Below are 16,848 nucleotides of genomic sequence, written 5' to 3' on the forward strand. Positions count from 1 at the left end.
AAAGCGTCATTGATGAAACGGTCAAACTGTGTAATCGACGGTCAAAGCTAGAACTCCGATAAGGGTAACGATAGACGGCGATGGTAGATGACGGGGGCTGCTGATAATGATGGGTGTAGTGGCTGATATAAATTTTTTTCTCAAAAGAACCTTAGGTTATAATACCCTATTGAATATAGTGAAAATTATGTATGAAATTAATCTTTCTTATGTTGAATATATAGATAGGATTCTCCATTTATAATAATAGAAAAAATGAGTTAAGCCTAAAATACAAATAAAAAATAATTACAAATAAACTAAAGATAAAAGATAAAAAAATATAAAGGTAATATATCTAATATTCCAAATAACATGTTCAAATTTCTAAATAAACACTTGTAAATTGAGAATGAGAAATTCAATAGTTTTTTCACAAACTAAAGTTAAATTATATATGTTCCTTTATGGGGTCGAGTCACCTAAATCTGTGTACTTTCCGCTGCCTCCGTCCGGTCTTCCCGTGATCCTTTCTTCCGCTGGTCAAAGTCCGTCCATCCTGTACGCCTGAGAGGGTACCCGTTAAAGGTGTTTCAAAGCTTAAGTTAGTAAAGGTCTGATCGATTGTTTAGGTGCTGCAATAAATGCATAATTAATTAATCTGCCTACCTCTTTAACCTGTATTTATAGTTTTGGTCATGGGCCTAAGATTAGCAAGTCCTTAATCACGGCCCAATCCTCTAATTAGGGTTTTACCTTGATCGCATCTGGAGACCTACCTGTCACGACCGTCTGGTCTAGATGTGTTGAGAGGTACTGTCCGTCCCATGTGTTTGTCTGGAACCGTCCGAGGGTCATCTGGTACAATATATAAATAAAGAATTGTGTTTTAAGAAGAAATCAGTATGAAAGATTATTTATGCATATTAAGTTTTATATATATATATATATATATATATATATATATATATATATATATTAGTTTGATTTATTGAGATTTTTTTATTGTTTTATTTATCGTGTCTTGAAATATATTTATCTAAATAAATTTAACTTCAATGAATATTTCATACTAAATTATAAAAATAATTGGTCTAAAAATCATTAATACTAAGAATTTGAATGTTATAAATAAATAACGACAGAAAAAATATTTGCAGTACGATGTTAGCTCTGTACCAGGTATTTTCTCTGCTAAACGGATTTTGCTGTACGATATTAACTCTGTAGCAGGTATTTTATCTCCAAAAATAAAATAAAATAAATATTTTTATACAAATACATTTTTTATATTTATTTGATATTAATTTTTTTAAATACAAAAAAATTATATTTTTATGAGTACTTTTCTTTATAACGTGGAATATAAATATGTATCCCCTTTCAGTATTCAAAATAAAACTCCGTATCCTTAATGAATCATAAACCGGTGGTTTATTTAAAAGAAAAATTCAAAGTATATTGAACGAAACAAAAAGTTGATCGAGTGAATATTATAAACTAATCAGTCACACAGTGACAAAACAAAAAGTGGTGCACTATTGCCAAAATCTACGGACTTGAATCCCGGCGTGGTGAACAGTGATGATAGATTCCAGAAGTACATTGTCATCGTGCTGATCCAACGTTATTGACAGAGGTTTGTGTTGACACACAAATGGAACTGAAACTACTCCTAACGGTTTTATTGATTCGGTCTGCAACTGTTGCGGCTGATTACGTTCGACCTCCGCCTCGAAAAGCTTTGCATCTTCCATGGCATTCTCAACCCTCCTCTTATCCTCAACAAGTCAGACTCTTCATCACTCTGTATTCTTCTATTAAATCAGTTTTTTTATATACCCTTTTGCTTATGGCTGATCAATACCACTCTTTTCCATTCTTTGTTTTCTTGTGCTTTTGGTTCAGAATCTGGGTTTTTGCAAGGAAAAAATAAGAAAGATTAACATGGGTGTATTTCATTTTTATTTCAAAACTGTTATTAACTTTGAACATGCAAGTAAACAATGTTCAACCAAGAAGATCACACTTAAAACTGGGTGGAATGGACTTGTGTCTTTTAAGTATGATCTCGGTTTTAAGTTTTGTAGATGTAATAAAATTAGTTGGAATGAGAGACTCCCGCAACCCAACTAGATTTTTGGATAAAGATTAGTCACTGAGAAATCTAATGGATAATCTATACTAGTACAATGTTTAGCGGACGAAAAGGTTGTTCCGAAAGTTGGTGCAGAGTCCCGAAAGTTGTTGCAGAGTGGTGCCACATGGCTGTGTAGAATTGGGATATAGGTTGAATAAGACGAAAATAAGAGAAGAATGAGACAAAGCATCTAAGTGTTCGTGTTTTTAGGATTTTAGACCACTTGTTTTGGATAGAATTTCCAAAACATAATAGTATTTTGATGAGAGATTAATTGGTGAGTAGTTTGAAGTTGTTGCAGAAAATAGTTTTTAATCTCATAAAAACGGACCCTAAGTGTTTATGTTTCTGGTGTGTCTTAATTTAGAATGGTTTTCCTTTACTTTGTGAATTACATAAATGAATGAGGTATTTCAAAGTTCGTCCTCATTGAGCACAATTCTTTGTTCTTACACGGTTTCGGCCCTGCTACTGTAATGCTTTCTTTGATATTTTTTCCCTTAGGGATTTTATGTAATAGAAATTGTGATATACGGAGAGATTGAAGTGAAATTCAGTGAAGCACCACTTCTTTGATTTGTGACTACTTGGTTGAGGTCCATGACATTAGACTAATTGATTAGCAGCATTTTATGATTGGAGTCATATTTGATCTTGATTGTTATGATGAAAATTTCTTTGGGAGGTTGGCACTGCAATGTGGATGGTATTCAATTTGCACCCTCAATATGTTTGTGATTATACTCCTCATTAAAACAGGTGTCTTAAGTGGTGAGAAATCATTATATGATGTCTGTTTGTAGTGATCGTTTGTTTGTTGTAATGCTTGTACTCTGCAAAACGCTTTCATTGAATGTTTCTTATTTGAATTTAAACTGCCCTCCTTTATTTTGGTGAATTCTATGTTAATTGTTGAACTACTCAATTAGTATCAGTTGATTCAGATTCTTATCATCAAAGTTTATATTCCAGGTACACATTTCTTTAGCAGGAGACCAGCACATGAGAGTTACTTGGATTACTGATGATAATTCTGCACCTTCAATTGTAGAATATGGAACACTGCCAGGGCAATATGGCTCTGTAGCTGAAGGAGAGACCACCTCGTACAGTTATGTGTTCTATAACTCAGGAAAGATACACCATGCCGTTATTGGTCCTTTAGAACATGATTCTGTGTACTATTATAGATGTGGTGGACAAGGTCCCGAGTTCCAGCTCAGAACTCCTCCAGCTCAACTTCCAATCACTTTTGCTGTGGCTGGGGATTTGGGTCAAACTGAATGGACTAAATCAACATTGGATCACATTGACCAATGTAAGTATAATGTTCATCTACTTCCAGGAGACCTAGCATATGCTGATTACATCCAGCATCGATGGGACTCCTTTGGTAGGCTAGTGCAGCCACTTGCTAGTGCAAGACCATGGATGGTAACACAAGGGAACCATGAAGTAGAAAGCATACCTTTGTTAAAGGATGGGTTTGTGTCCTATAATTCCAGATGGAAAATGCCATTTAAGGAAAGCGGATCAAATTCAAATCTCTTTTATTCATTTGAAGTTGCAGGTGCTCACATTATCATGCTTGGGTCCTATACAGATTATGATGAATACTCTGAACAATATAGATGGCTTAAGGTTTGTTGGTTTCTCTAACTGATTAGTGGTTACTATATTCTGACAAGTCTTGCTTTATCTATTGCCACCATTAAGTAGTAAGTGCTTGGAGAGAATAAATGTGGATAACGAAAGCTTCTTCTGTGCTAGGTTTTCATTTTCTAGTTTTTGGTTTTAGTCTACACTTTTAATGAAAAGCATTCTCAGCAATGGTTAGAAGCACAGTATGATTTTTTATTATTAGGAATGACATGTATCATATCCACAGGGGAAAACTAAATTTGATCTGTGACAGTCTTGGACTCTTGGGATATTTAACTCATGATTCATCATGGCCATGTAGAAGAATTCTTGCTTTGGAATTTTAGACTGTTGGTTTTCATTTTTTTTTCCAATGAGAATATGTCATTAATATATGAGTTGGATAAGATTGCTTTCGGTTCCTGTATTCTTCATGCCTTAATATGTTATATTACTTTTCAACTGTCACAATGTCCTTGTTTTTTATTGTTCTTTATTTATCTTGTTACAGATTTTCCAAATGAAGTCAATTGATCCATATATGTCTTGTCATCAGTCACAAGACTAAATATTCGTTTAAAAAGCAATGACTAGCATCTGTATTTCTTCCATCCTGTTGCCTTGAAATCTCTCAATGGAATTATGAAGAAATTAAAAACACAATTGCTTCTTCCTTTCTCGATTTCATTTTTTACTGCTTACACTCGAGCATGAAGCCTAATGTAGAGCACACTGATGTTAAAAGTACGTGGTAACAGAGGCATGCATTGTATTTTCACATGGCTTTGGCAAAATAACCTACTTAAAAATGATAAGGCTTCATAAAACCAACATTGGGGTCATGTCTTTAACTCAGATATTGGAGATCTTAAGTATTGTGAATTTAAATATCCTCCATTATGCATAGTTGAATATTTCAATGTATATCTATGAAGAGAAGGAAAGATTTAGACGATAAAGTCATTCTTGGTGTTCTGCTGATATTCTTGTGACATTATATTATAATAAACATTTCCAGAGATTTTACATTTTTACTTGAAATATGTTTATGTACACAGGCCTAATGTTCTTGTCAATAATCTGTAGGAAAATCTTTCAAAGGTGGACAGGAAAAGGACACCTTGGTTGCTTGTGTTATTTCATGTGCCGTGGTATAATAGTAACACTGCTCATCAAGGTGAAGGCGCTGATATGATGGCAGCTATGGAGCCATTACTCAATGCTGCTAGCGTCGATTTAGTTCTTGCTGGTCATGTGCATGCTTATGAACGCTCGGTATGCCTACAGAGTTTTGTTTCTTTTAAGTTTGATTGTATTAGGATTTTAAACTGTGCTTGTCTTGTTGGCAGAAACGTGTATACAATGGAAGAGTTGACCCTTGTGGTTCAGTCCATATAACCATTGGTGATGGAGGAAACAAAGAAGGCTTAGCTCATAGGTAAGTTTGATTCAGCATAAACCAAATATATCTTTCTCTTGACCATTTGTTATTTCAAAAAATCTATGTAAACTCAATTTGTCAAAACACAACTTGCATGCTGCTTGTATATAACTTGTGTCATTCTTACGATTTTTGTGGTCACGTCACCTTATTGTTTGTTGACAGATATATAAATCCACAGCCAATATGGTCAGAATTCCGTGAAGCCAGTTTTGGTCACGGCGAGCTAAAGATTGTAAACTCTACCCATGCTTTCTGGAGTTGGCACAGGAATGACGATGATGAGCCGGTAAAATCTGACGATATCTGGATAACCTCTTTGATCAGCTCAGGATGTGTTGATCAGAAGAGAAATGAACTCAGGAATAAACTTATGACTCCTTAAAATCCCCTGGTCTTGTTATTCCTCAACAACAGATTAGCAAGTGTTTGGTCTTGAATGCAAATCATGAAGCAATGCCTCATATTAGTACTGGCACAGTAGCAACTTGATTGGTTTGACCTTGTTTATTCGAGGGAGTGAGTAAACTGTGATATTTCAGTTCTTGTCTTTACATCTTTCCCTGTATTTAGTCTAAGTGCATATTCTATTGTCTTTACACCTTTCCCTGTATTGCTTGCATTTTCTATTGTATTTACTATAAAATACATGGTTTAGAATTACATATAAAAATAGCTTGGGCTTTTTTCACTCTATCTGTAGCACAATGCTGGTGTTTGTTATGGGAAAATATAAAACTTTTAATATTTTGGATCATGAAGAATGTTGGCTAGAACCTTTTCATATTGAAAACTGGCCAAGATTGTGATATCCAAAAAGGGAATGAACCTGTGTTTTGCATTTGGGAAGTTGATGAAACTTTTGTCCATGGATAAGTTCAAGCAGTATTTTAAAACTGATAACCAGAGATTAATTTGTGCTTGTGGAGCATGGAAAGTTGGTGAAGTTTCTTATGTATAATGCTCTTTTGAGAACTAAATATGCTTTATGATAAGGAAAGGAGTGTGTTGCTGAAAAAACCTGAATTCACGATAACCAAATCAGGCCAAACTGTTAAGATCACTAATTATGACAGTAAGTTTCTGCACTCCATCAAGTTCTTTTTAACACCACTTTTTCTTTCCAAATCGTTTGGAATGTTAAATGACATAAATTAATAGCTTTTGGATTAGCCAATCCATAAAGTAAAATAAAAAGCAAACATTTGGGATGTATGAAGAAGCATTTAAGTTGAGAGTATGTTTGTTACAATAAAAAAATAAAATGAAATATTACATATTAAAAATGAATATATAAGAATTTGTAAGAAATTGATTTTAGAAACTAAAATATGAATTTTTGGAGACTAACCTCAAACCTAATATATGTAAAGTGTAACCAATCATGCTGTTTAAAGGATGAAGAGACCAATATAAAGAAATTGATCCTATGAGCAACCTAGAAATATTCTGATCATATAATTATATTTGAAAAATAGATTACCAAGACATTTAACTAAAATTATTGGAACTTAAAGATCAAAGGCACTGCAAATAAGAACTCTCAGAAGATTAATTAATGTATATATGTAGTGTCTTCATAATTTGAGATTGAGAATTTTATACCTATATACATATATGTTTAGCTGTACTTCTTGCTACTAAACTATCATTACATTATGAATGTATTGTTCATGTCTTGTCTCATTTTATCATTAAGTTTATCAATTTTCATAAATTTAACCAAATGCTTATTCTTTGTATAACTTAATGTTTTGGTGTGCTGTCAAAAATAACCTTTAGAATTATCCATGTCAAAAATATTTTAGGTATAATTTTATGATTAATATTTTTATTATTAATATATATATATATATATATATATATATATATATATATATATATATATATATATATATATATATATATATATATATATATATAAACACCGATGGATTACTTCAAAGTTTCAAAACGCAATTCATGTTCATCGTGTTTTCCATACTCCTATATTATATCACGTTAACAATTATATCAAAAAAATTATAAGGACAGGTGTGTTATAAACCACGTATGTAGTATAAAAATTAACAAGAGAGTACTTTATTGAATAGCAAAAAAAAAAGGCTTATATAAGTCAGTATGTAACATCCCGATTATATAATAACGAATATTATATAATAAAGACGTCAACATACCAATATAGAGAACAGTCGGAGTATGACGTGTAATTAAATGTGAAATTACAGTTATCCAGAAATAAAAGAAACTGAAAATTTAAACTTGAACAGTTGAAAGGATTAAACACTACAAGTGTTCAATCAGGAAATTCCTAAGAAGACTACTCCGCAACATCCGTAACCTCCAGCTCTTGCTCCAAGGGAATCTCCGCGACAACATCTGCTCCCATCCAAGTGGATGATCATCGCCAAAGAAACATACACAAGCAATACAAACAAGCAAGGGTGAGCTAGATATAAAAAGCATGTTATATAATCTCACACGACATGAAAAAGTCATCCAAACATGGTAAATCGACATCACAAGAGTTGTTACTTTATACCCCAACTTGTTACTTTATAGACCGACTCGTCCGGACTAGAATGATTACCGAGCTATGGCGGGTTATGCACTCGTGGTGGCCTCTACTGCTTTCCAAAGCCATTGCCAAGGGGTTCCACCCTACCACCCTCACGAGGTTAGTCCGTTCCGCGCCCTGGAGCATACTGGAAGCCTCCAAGACTAGGACCTCCTGCTACTCCTCACCACATGGATCAATCCTCTCTACTTGAGAATGAAAAACCATTGGAGCGTCAGGAAAACCCCCAAGACTGAGCTACCATGCAATCATTCTGTACACCCCCAAATCACCACCATGTATCCTCTCCTTGAGGATCATGGAATTACGTCCACGAATCATATTGTTACATTGAAACTTAACCCAAGTCATGAATAACCAGATACCACCATATTATCACAGTAAATCCAACATACCTCATACATTCACATACTTCTCACGTAAATCACATCACAGTATATATATTCCAAACATTGAGCACAATCAATTCAACCCAGAACAACAGCAAAGTAAACTTAGAACCGAATACAATTGGCCGAACACTATTCACCACACACTATTCACCGAACGCTATTTGAACGGACGCTAAAGATCAAGCATAATCAGGCCGAACGCTACAAACCGAACACCATATTAGGTTGAACACTATTTGACCGAACGCTAAAACCGAGCACCATTAAACACTATTCGGCCGAACGCTAACACCAAACACCACACTGAAATCGGATATTGGCTGAACGAACGTTAAGATCAATCTCTTAGACTTGACACTATAACACCAAACGTTATTAAACCGAACGCTATTTGAACGAACGATCAAATATCAAGCCTAGTCCTAACACTACCTTTGACAAGTACTCCCTGAGAATTAACATCATCAAGATCGGTCGTTCCATACGAACGATCACTACGAGACAGAACACTATAGGAACGAACGCTAGGGTCGAAAGTCATTTAACCGAATACTAAAAGGACAAATGTTAGAGTCTCGGCCGAACACCTAGATCATTTTGCCGCACACCTATAGTGCTGGCCGAACGTCTGGATCCCTGGCCGAATGATTACAACTTAACCGAACAATATTAAATCAAAACCTGACCGAATGGTACTAAATCCATTCTGACCGTGCGGTACTAAATCAAATCCTGAGGGTACTAATTTTATTCGAACCCTACAATTTCTAATACACCAGAAACGTTCAAGACCGAATGCTCCAATCATTAATACGCCAAAACCGAACGCTTGATCGAACGCTTACTAATACACCAAAACCGAACGCTAAAGATCCAAACTTAATAATATCAACTTAAGGCCGAATGTTCAAGATTAAACTTACGAATATCAATTTAAAACCGAACGCTCACTACGAAGGATCACTGTAGAATAACATCATCAATTGGTACAGGATCAACACCTAATCGAACGGTGCTAAAAATCAATACTTAACCGATCAACAGAAACTAACTATCGAACGCTCATTTAATCACTAATACCCCAAAACTGATCGTTCGAGATCCAAAACTTAAGAATAAGCAACTTAAGACTGAACGCTTATTAATCCACCAAAACCGAACGTTCAAGATTCAAAACTAAGAATCCATATTAAGGGCGAACGACTGCAATCACTAATACCCAATACCGAACGCTCAAGATCACTTCTTGTAAATACCAATTTAGGGACGAACGCTTACAATCCCTAGTTCACTAAGATCGAACGCTACAAGTTAAACCTGAGAGTACCTCCTCAAAACCGAACGCTATAGTTTACTCTTAGAATACCAGTTTAAAGCCTACGATCACTATTTCACGAAGACCGAAAGCTCAAGGTTGAAACCTATCAATTTAAGACCGAACGCTCAGGATCACCAGCTGAGACTACCAAATTAAAACCGATTGCTACTATCACTAATACATCAAAACCGACCGTTTAAGATCCAAACCTAAGAATTTAAGATTAATACCGACCGCTCATGTTTGAAACGTAAGAATACTACGTGAAGACCGAACGCTCATAATTGAAACCTCAGAATATCAATTTAAGAACAAACACTCAAGATTGAAACCTAAAATACCAAATTGAGAACGAACGCTCACAATCGTTAACCAACCAAGACTGAACGCTCGAGATTGCTTCATGAGAATACTAAATTAAGGACGAACGCCTAAATCACTAATTCACTTGAATTACTGTTTGGACGAATCTCAGCCATCCCCTTCCACTCCTTAGTGCCAAGCACACTATGAAGAGCTGATGATGAAGATTCCTGGTGGCTGGAGCACTTCCAGATGGAGAGACCCACCACTTACAGCTGCTGCCCTCTTGAAGCCTCTCCCCCACCACTTCAACCGAACGTGCAGCCGCCCATTTAAAGCCCTTCCCCACCACATCTTCTTTTTAAAAACGTGCGGCCCTTACACAGTACATCAAAATTGTTCTGCATAATTAACAATTATTGAAATAAAAATGGCACCTGTCTAGAAATAAAATCTACAACATACTAATGAGTAATTCTCCCTAATAAATAGAAGACTTATTTTAAACCCTAAGCTTAAAAATAACTAACATAACTAGTATAGTAAAAAGAAACGACACCGGTTACTTTTGTTTATAGGCAGCGGTTCTGCAACGAGGTAAAAAGGGTAAGTTTTTTTGTCTCGGTTATGAACCGAAGCAAAAGTGGGTAGGATTATGCCTCGGTTTTTAGGTAACTGAGGCAGTAACGTGTTTTGTTTTTTTATATTTTAGGCTTCGGTTATTAAGATGTCGAATTTCCGCATTCGTTCTCTATAACTCCGGTAGAATTTTGGAAGCTCGTTTGTGGTGTTACCATGCTATAATTTTTCATCAATTTTACATGGTTTCAAGTCTTCCATTATCCTTGGAGACTCAGAATCCTCAAGGATGGTTGGCAGACCAGTGGCTCTAACCTTCTTCAATTCCATCTTCAACTATTCTATCAAATCTTGATGTTCCCACCATGTGTCAAACCGGTTGGAATCCTCAAGATCAATAGTTGTTAAAGTTTGTGAATGGGCTTCATTGATTGCTGAAGCTTGGAATTGATATTTTTATCTTCAAAACTTTTTCCTGAAGACTCTTCTAGCTTGTATTCTTCTTCCAACTTTCCAAGCTCATCCATTATATCTTCATCCTCTTCGGTGAAATCATCAGGCTCATATCCAACATCAAAATTCTAATATCTTTTCTCATCCCCTAAGTCCATATCCTCTTCTGTTAAAACTGCATTTTCCTCTGCATTGCTCTTTAGTGTCTCAAACTCCAATGTGTTTCCAAAATTTGTGTCCGACAAAAACCCCAACCCAAAATCAAAACAATAGCACAAAATCCCAACCCAAGATCAAAACAGAAACCCAAGATTTCCCAATTTCAGAAACCTAATTTAATATAACCCAGAACGCTTTCCCTTTCCGCTCTGCAATCAGACCACCATAAAAGAACCCAGAACAGCTTCACTATGATTCGCGAGTTCATCCTCCTCAATTGACAGAACCAGAAAGCAAATCACGCCTCCTTGATTCAATCTTCTCCACCCCAACTTGCACACAGAATCACATAAACAATGTTCGCTCCATCATTCATCTTATTCACTAGGAACCTGAAAGCGTAGAAACCAAACTCAAAAATCGCAAATCCTTTTCATGGTGCCTACCTCCATTGACGCAGACGAGTTCTTTTCTTCCTTGCAAGCGCAACCATGAGCTTCAATCACGAACTCCTTAAGCTGCCATCTATGGCCACGCCTCTATCCTCTCCATAGCGATACAGGAGTAAGAAGGGAAAATGTTCTTCCCCTTTCCCCATTTGTAGAACCCTAATTTTGGAACCAGGAGGAATTTGTGGAAACGAATAAGAGTTCCTACAAAGACGACGGAGATGGAACCCTTGTGGAGGCAGCGCCGCTACAGCCCTCACGGTGTTGTGTCGTCGTCGTTCTTTCGTCGTGCCCTTGTCGCACCTTCGCCACACCCTAGCTGTGTCCTCCTAGTTTGTCTGCAAGAAAGGAAGAAGAAAGAAGTGATTTTATGCCTCAGGTCGCCTCTCGCGCGAGAAAGAAAGAAGAAAGCATTGAGAAAGGGGGAAGAAGACAAGTGCACCGGGTCACCTCTCTCGCATAGTGAGAAAGCAGTGAGAAAGGGGGAAGAAGTGAGAAAGCAGTGAGAAAGAAAGAACCCTCTCGCGCGAGACGTGAGACAAAGAAATGGGGAAGACTTGGGGAACTTCAATACGCAAGCTTTTATGCCTCTAGCACCTCTCAACAGAGGCACTAAGTCACTTTTATGCCTCGGGTAACCTCTCAATCGAGGCATTAAGTCTCTTCCATATTTGAAAAGTCTGACTTGTAGAAAAGTAGGTGAATTTTGCAGGTTATTATGCCTCGGTTTCTCTTATAACCGAGGCAATAGACCCTTTCTACTTCGGTTTCTAATGAACCGAGGCATATAACTTTGCTATTATTACAAAAATGCCACCATGTTTTTATATGCTTCGTGTTTTTATAAAATCGAAGCATATATGGCGCGTTAAAATACAATTTTTTTACTAGTGCATTCTCTCCCTTAAGCTATATGTAGTTGTTACATTTAGCTTACTTCACTTATGTCCCAACTCCAAGCACGTGACGTAGACTCTCAAATTGTTCAAACTTCAATGTTTTGGTCATTATATAAGCCAATTGTTCTTCAAAGCAATAATAACTAAGACAAACAACTTGGTCTTTAACCAAATCTCTAAGGAAATGAAATCTTACTACAATGTGTTTGCTCCTTCCATGAAAGATGAGATTCTTGGACAACTGAATAGTATATCTGTTATCATATAGGATTCTTGTTGCACCTTCTTCTTTTAAACCGAGATGTTCTGAAATTTTGTAAAGCAAAATACATTGACATGCACAAAATGCTATTACAATGTACTCAACTTCAGTTGTAGATAGGCTCACCATAGGTTGTTTCTTTGAGGCCCAAGAGACAACACCCATACCTATTAAAAAATTGAACCAGAAGTACTTCTTCTATCATCTAAGTCACCTGCATAATTAATGTCACTATAGGAAATAAGACCAGTTCTTCCACTCTATTGATAAAAGATTCCATACTCAATTGTGCCTTTAAGATATCTTAGGATCCATTTTACCATAGCCCAATGTGATTCCTTTGAATTTGCCATGTACCCGCTGATTAAACTTACCCAATACATTAAATCAAGTGGAGTGATTGTGAGATACATAAGACTACCAATTGCTTGCTTAAACTTTGTAGCAACGATTGTGACCCATTCCTTATATCTAGACAGTGTTATTCCCGGTACAATAGGATTTCTTACTAGATTGTTATCTATCATGTTGAACCGAGCCAATATCTCCAATGAATATCTTCTTTGACAAATGAAAATTCCTACCTTGCTTTGTATGACTTCTATTCCAAGAAAATATTTCATTTTGCCCATATCATTCATATCAAATTCTAGCTTCATTGAACTTTTAAACTCTTCACACATGTTTACTATTTCTAGTATAGAGCAAATCATCAACATAAAGACTGATTATTAAAATATTACCCTGAACTTGTTTGGTGAACAAGGTGTGTTCACTAGAACATCGATTAAACTAATATAATAAATATAACATAAAATCAAATACCTTAAAATAATGGTTAAAAATAACAACAAAATAACACAACCATGAGAACTAAAAAAAGTGGCATGTTGTTACTACCACAGACTATAACAAACAAAAGGGTTGGTGTTATTGTAGAGAAAAAGTTAAATAAAGGTAGTGGCCATGTCCAAAGAAGAAAATGAAAATACACCGCGTAAGAGTTGTCACATCAAGAAAGAGAGTGCTAAATGGCATGACTACATGATGTGGAAGTACCATTGTGTGGTATGGAACTTTCTCTCTTTGATTTTCTCTGAAACATTCTTCCTCTCATAATTCAATTTTCTACTTGACCTCTCTTTTCTTACCTCTCTATGTCTTGTTTAACACTTATAGGAATAGAATGCTTGATGAGCTGATGTTCTCTTCAAGTTTAACAGAATATTATGTCAATCATATTTCTTATTCTATGCATTGAGTTGTTTAAATTATATAATTCTAATTATGTGTTAAATAAATTTTAGAAGTGTTATTATTTTGTTTTCATATAACTATTATAGTGGTTGATTATGTAATTTTGAGTTTAATCCATTACTTTGGTGCTTTCATTGAATTCCATGGTGGAGAATACTAGAATGAAGGAGATGCAAGCAAAGATTTGTACAAATGCTGAGGATATTCGTTGTCTGGCCACCATAGTAGACAAACTACAAAAAATGATGGAAGTTAAGAAACAAGTACAAGAAACCAGGATGGAAGAGATCAAAGTAGTGTTACAACAACTGTTACTTAATTTCGCTAACAATTAGGGAAGAACTCAAGCTCTACAATGAAAGTATCTACCATCACAATGATTTCTCTGAGTAGTGATATTTCCTTGGGGTTTCCTCATTTTGATGGTTCTTCCTCAATGTTAGAGTGGACTTTTAAGATAGATAATTTTTTTAACTGTCACAACACATCAGATGCAGAATGAGTGGAAATTGCATCGATGCATTTTGAGAAGGAAGTGTGTTAGCAAAATCATGAAGTATAGAATTTTTTATCATACCCAAATCAAGTCTCAAGTTCTTACTTTGCTATAAGACCTTCATGAAGACTTGTTTTACGTGTTAAAGCTTTTGTAATTAGTAGTTTTATATATAGGGCTTTATATGTTGTTGATTTCTTGTAATTTAGGCTCTATATATAGGGATTTATAATCAATTAACTACTTAAGATAATCAATTATCACAAAAATGTTTTTAAAGGTCACTAAAAACTCAATTTTGGCTCTAGAATAATTGATTACAAAACTATGATAATCGATTATCTATAATCAATTATCACGACTTGTCGTTGGAGATTTTAGGCATGTTTTTGGCTATTGTGCATTCATTAAATGCATAATCAATCACCATAAGTGGATAATTGATTATCATGCGAGAAAAAGCTGACAACGGATTTTTAGAGGTGTCCTTGAGTGAGGTCTTTATAAAGATGTTTTAGACTCTCATTGTAGCAACGAAAAACATATTTGTTTGTTTAAATTGTGAAAAGTGCGATCTAGGTTTGTGTAACCCTTGTGCTTTGGATTTGAGAACTTTGTGTTATCAAGAGCGAGAACTTTCACTAGGAGTGTGATTGAGTGCTGCTATTGTTGCTGAGTGAAACATGTCATCCTTTGTGAAGATTCAAAGGAAGCGCTCATCCTCTGTGAAGATTCAAAGGAAGTGTTCATCTTTCGTGAAGCATTCGAAGGAGGAGTTCATCCATTGTGACCTTTAGGAGAGGTCAGTTTCATCTTTTGTGATAACAATAAAGGTGTTTTATAAACCCTTAAACTTGTCTTTCTATGTGATTATAATAGTTTATTGGTTTTGTGATAGTGGAACGTTAATCTCTATTTGGGATTAGAAACTAGATGTAGGATCCTTGTGATCTGAACCAATATAAAATTATCTATGCAATTTTTTCTCTCCCTTACTCTCTATTATTGTTTTAATTACTCGCTAAGGAAATTAAAATTAAGAGAAATATATTAAAGGCACACATTTGTGATAAAAAACCAGTTTACCCCCCTCTTGGTTTATTGTTCACGCTAAACATTCCGCTGCACCACCCTTATAATTGGTATCAGAGCTTGCTTTGATTGTAATTCAAATGGCAGGGAATCAGCAAACATTTATTGAGGGTGCCTCTATCAATAGGCCTCCTTTGTTTATTGGCGAAAATTATGCTTTTTGGAAAGTCAAAATGCAATTTTTTATGGAATTTGTTGATACTGAGATTTGGGAAACTGTCACAAATGGTCCTTTTGTTCCTAGTGTATTTATTAAGAACTTTTAGGAACCAAAACCCAGTGACCAATGGAATGGTAATGATAGAAAAAGAACTCAACATGATGTAAAGGCTCAAAATATTATATTATATGCCTTAACTGTTGATGAGCTTTACAAGGTCTCAACCTATAAGAATGCACAAGCGATGTCGGAGATGCTAAGGGTCACTCACAATCGTACAAATGATGTAAGAAGAGCAAGAAGGAATACCTTGATCGAGAAATATGAGATGTTTTGAATGAAGCAAGGAGAAATAATCATTGGTGTTCAAAAGCTTTTCACTCACATTGTGAATCATCTCTATTGAGATTGTTGATAGGGGGAGCAAAGGTTCAGCTTAACCCACAATCTCAGTGATATTTGTGTTTTTGATGATGACAACACATAATAATACATGTGTGTTCTGAGTTACATGTTCTATATTTACATGATATATGTTTTTGATCAATGTGTTAAATATGTTTAAGCATATATGAGAGCATGCTTGTGTTGGTCATTGCATATCATTGTGTTACATATGTGTTTTTATATGTGAATGCATGACATACAATGTTGAAAGGGAAAACCACAAGCACTTATGTTGAACTTTAAATGTGTGGCAAAATAACAGTTTTAAGATGATTTCATTATGGGATGAATCAATTAAAACTCGTGTCTTTCCACAAACTATTTTCAAGTGTGCTGTGTGATTTTTTCAAGGAGAAAGATTTTCAAAACTATGCTTAACATTTTTACTTAATCGATTGCATGCGTGTTGTATTTGATTAAGTCTGTTATTATTTTGAAATTTTGTTAATGCTTGACATAAATGTCTAACGGTCATATTTTTAATTGTGTTGACCAAGCATAAATGATAGTCCATTGCATTAATTGCGCATTAAATTAATTGTCGTGATTGTTGCTAATTGTTATAACAAAATTGTTGTATTCGAATGCATTAGTAACTAAGTCGATTAAATTGCGTCTAAGATGTGTTATTCTATAAATTGACACAAATTTGATTTTTGTAAGAACTTTTGTGATTCCAACATTTTCATATCGTTTACATAAAGTTGTGATCTTGCAGAAAGAAAATAAAAGCTCCAAGAAACAAGAGTGACCATGGTGATCAACTACTTGTGATTTCTTGAAGAGCAAGACTGTTGTGTTTT

General features: G+C 35.1%; 1 protein-coding gene across 1 annotated transcript; it reads left to right on the forward strand.

Annotated features, from left to right (window-relative positions):
• Positions 1 to 1,474: 1,474 nt before the first annotated feature.
• LOC148192536 (purple acid phosphatase 18-like) lies at positions 1,475 to 5,892 on the forward strand. The gene is made up of 5 exons (XM_088099849.1): positions 1,475 to 1,768; positions 3,092 to 3,760; positions 4,847 to 5,035; positions 5,110 to 5,198; positions 5,367 to 5,892. Exons 1-5 carry the CDS (start codon positions 1,637 to 1,639, stop codon positions 5,584 to 5,586), a joined length of 1,299 nt encoding a protein of 432 aa, XP_087955975.1. The 5' UTR covers positions 1,475 to 1,636; the 3' UTR covers positions 5,587 to 5,892.
• Positions 5,893 to 16,848: the final 10,956 nt, after the last annotated feature.

This window comes from Vigna umbellata, chromosome 9, assembly GCF_029865625.1.
Source record: "Vigna umbellata cultivar VRB3 chromosome 9, Vumbellata_1.0, whole genome shotgun sequence".
NCBI lineage: Eukaryota > Viridiplantae > Streptophyta > Magnoliopsida > Fabales > Fabaceae > Vigna > Vigna umbellata.

Coding starts and splice junctions, on each gene's coding strand:
- LOC148192536 (XM_088099849.1), top strand. CDS start 1,637: ATGGAACTGAAACTACTCCTAACGGTTTTATTGATTCGGTCTGCAACT. Junction 3,761..4,846: donor AACAATATAGATGGCTTAAG/GTTTGTTGGTTT, acceptor AATAATCTGTAG/GAAAATCTTTCAAAGGTGGA. Junction 5,199..5,366: donor AAAGAAGGCTTAGCTCATAG/GTAAGTTTGATT, acceptor GTTTGTTGACAG/ATATATAAATCCACAGCCAA.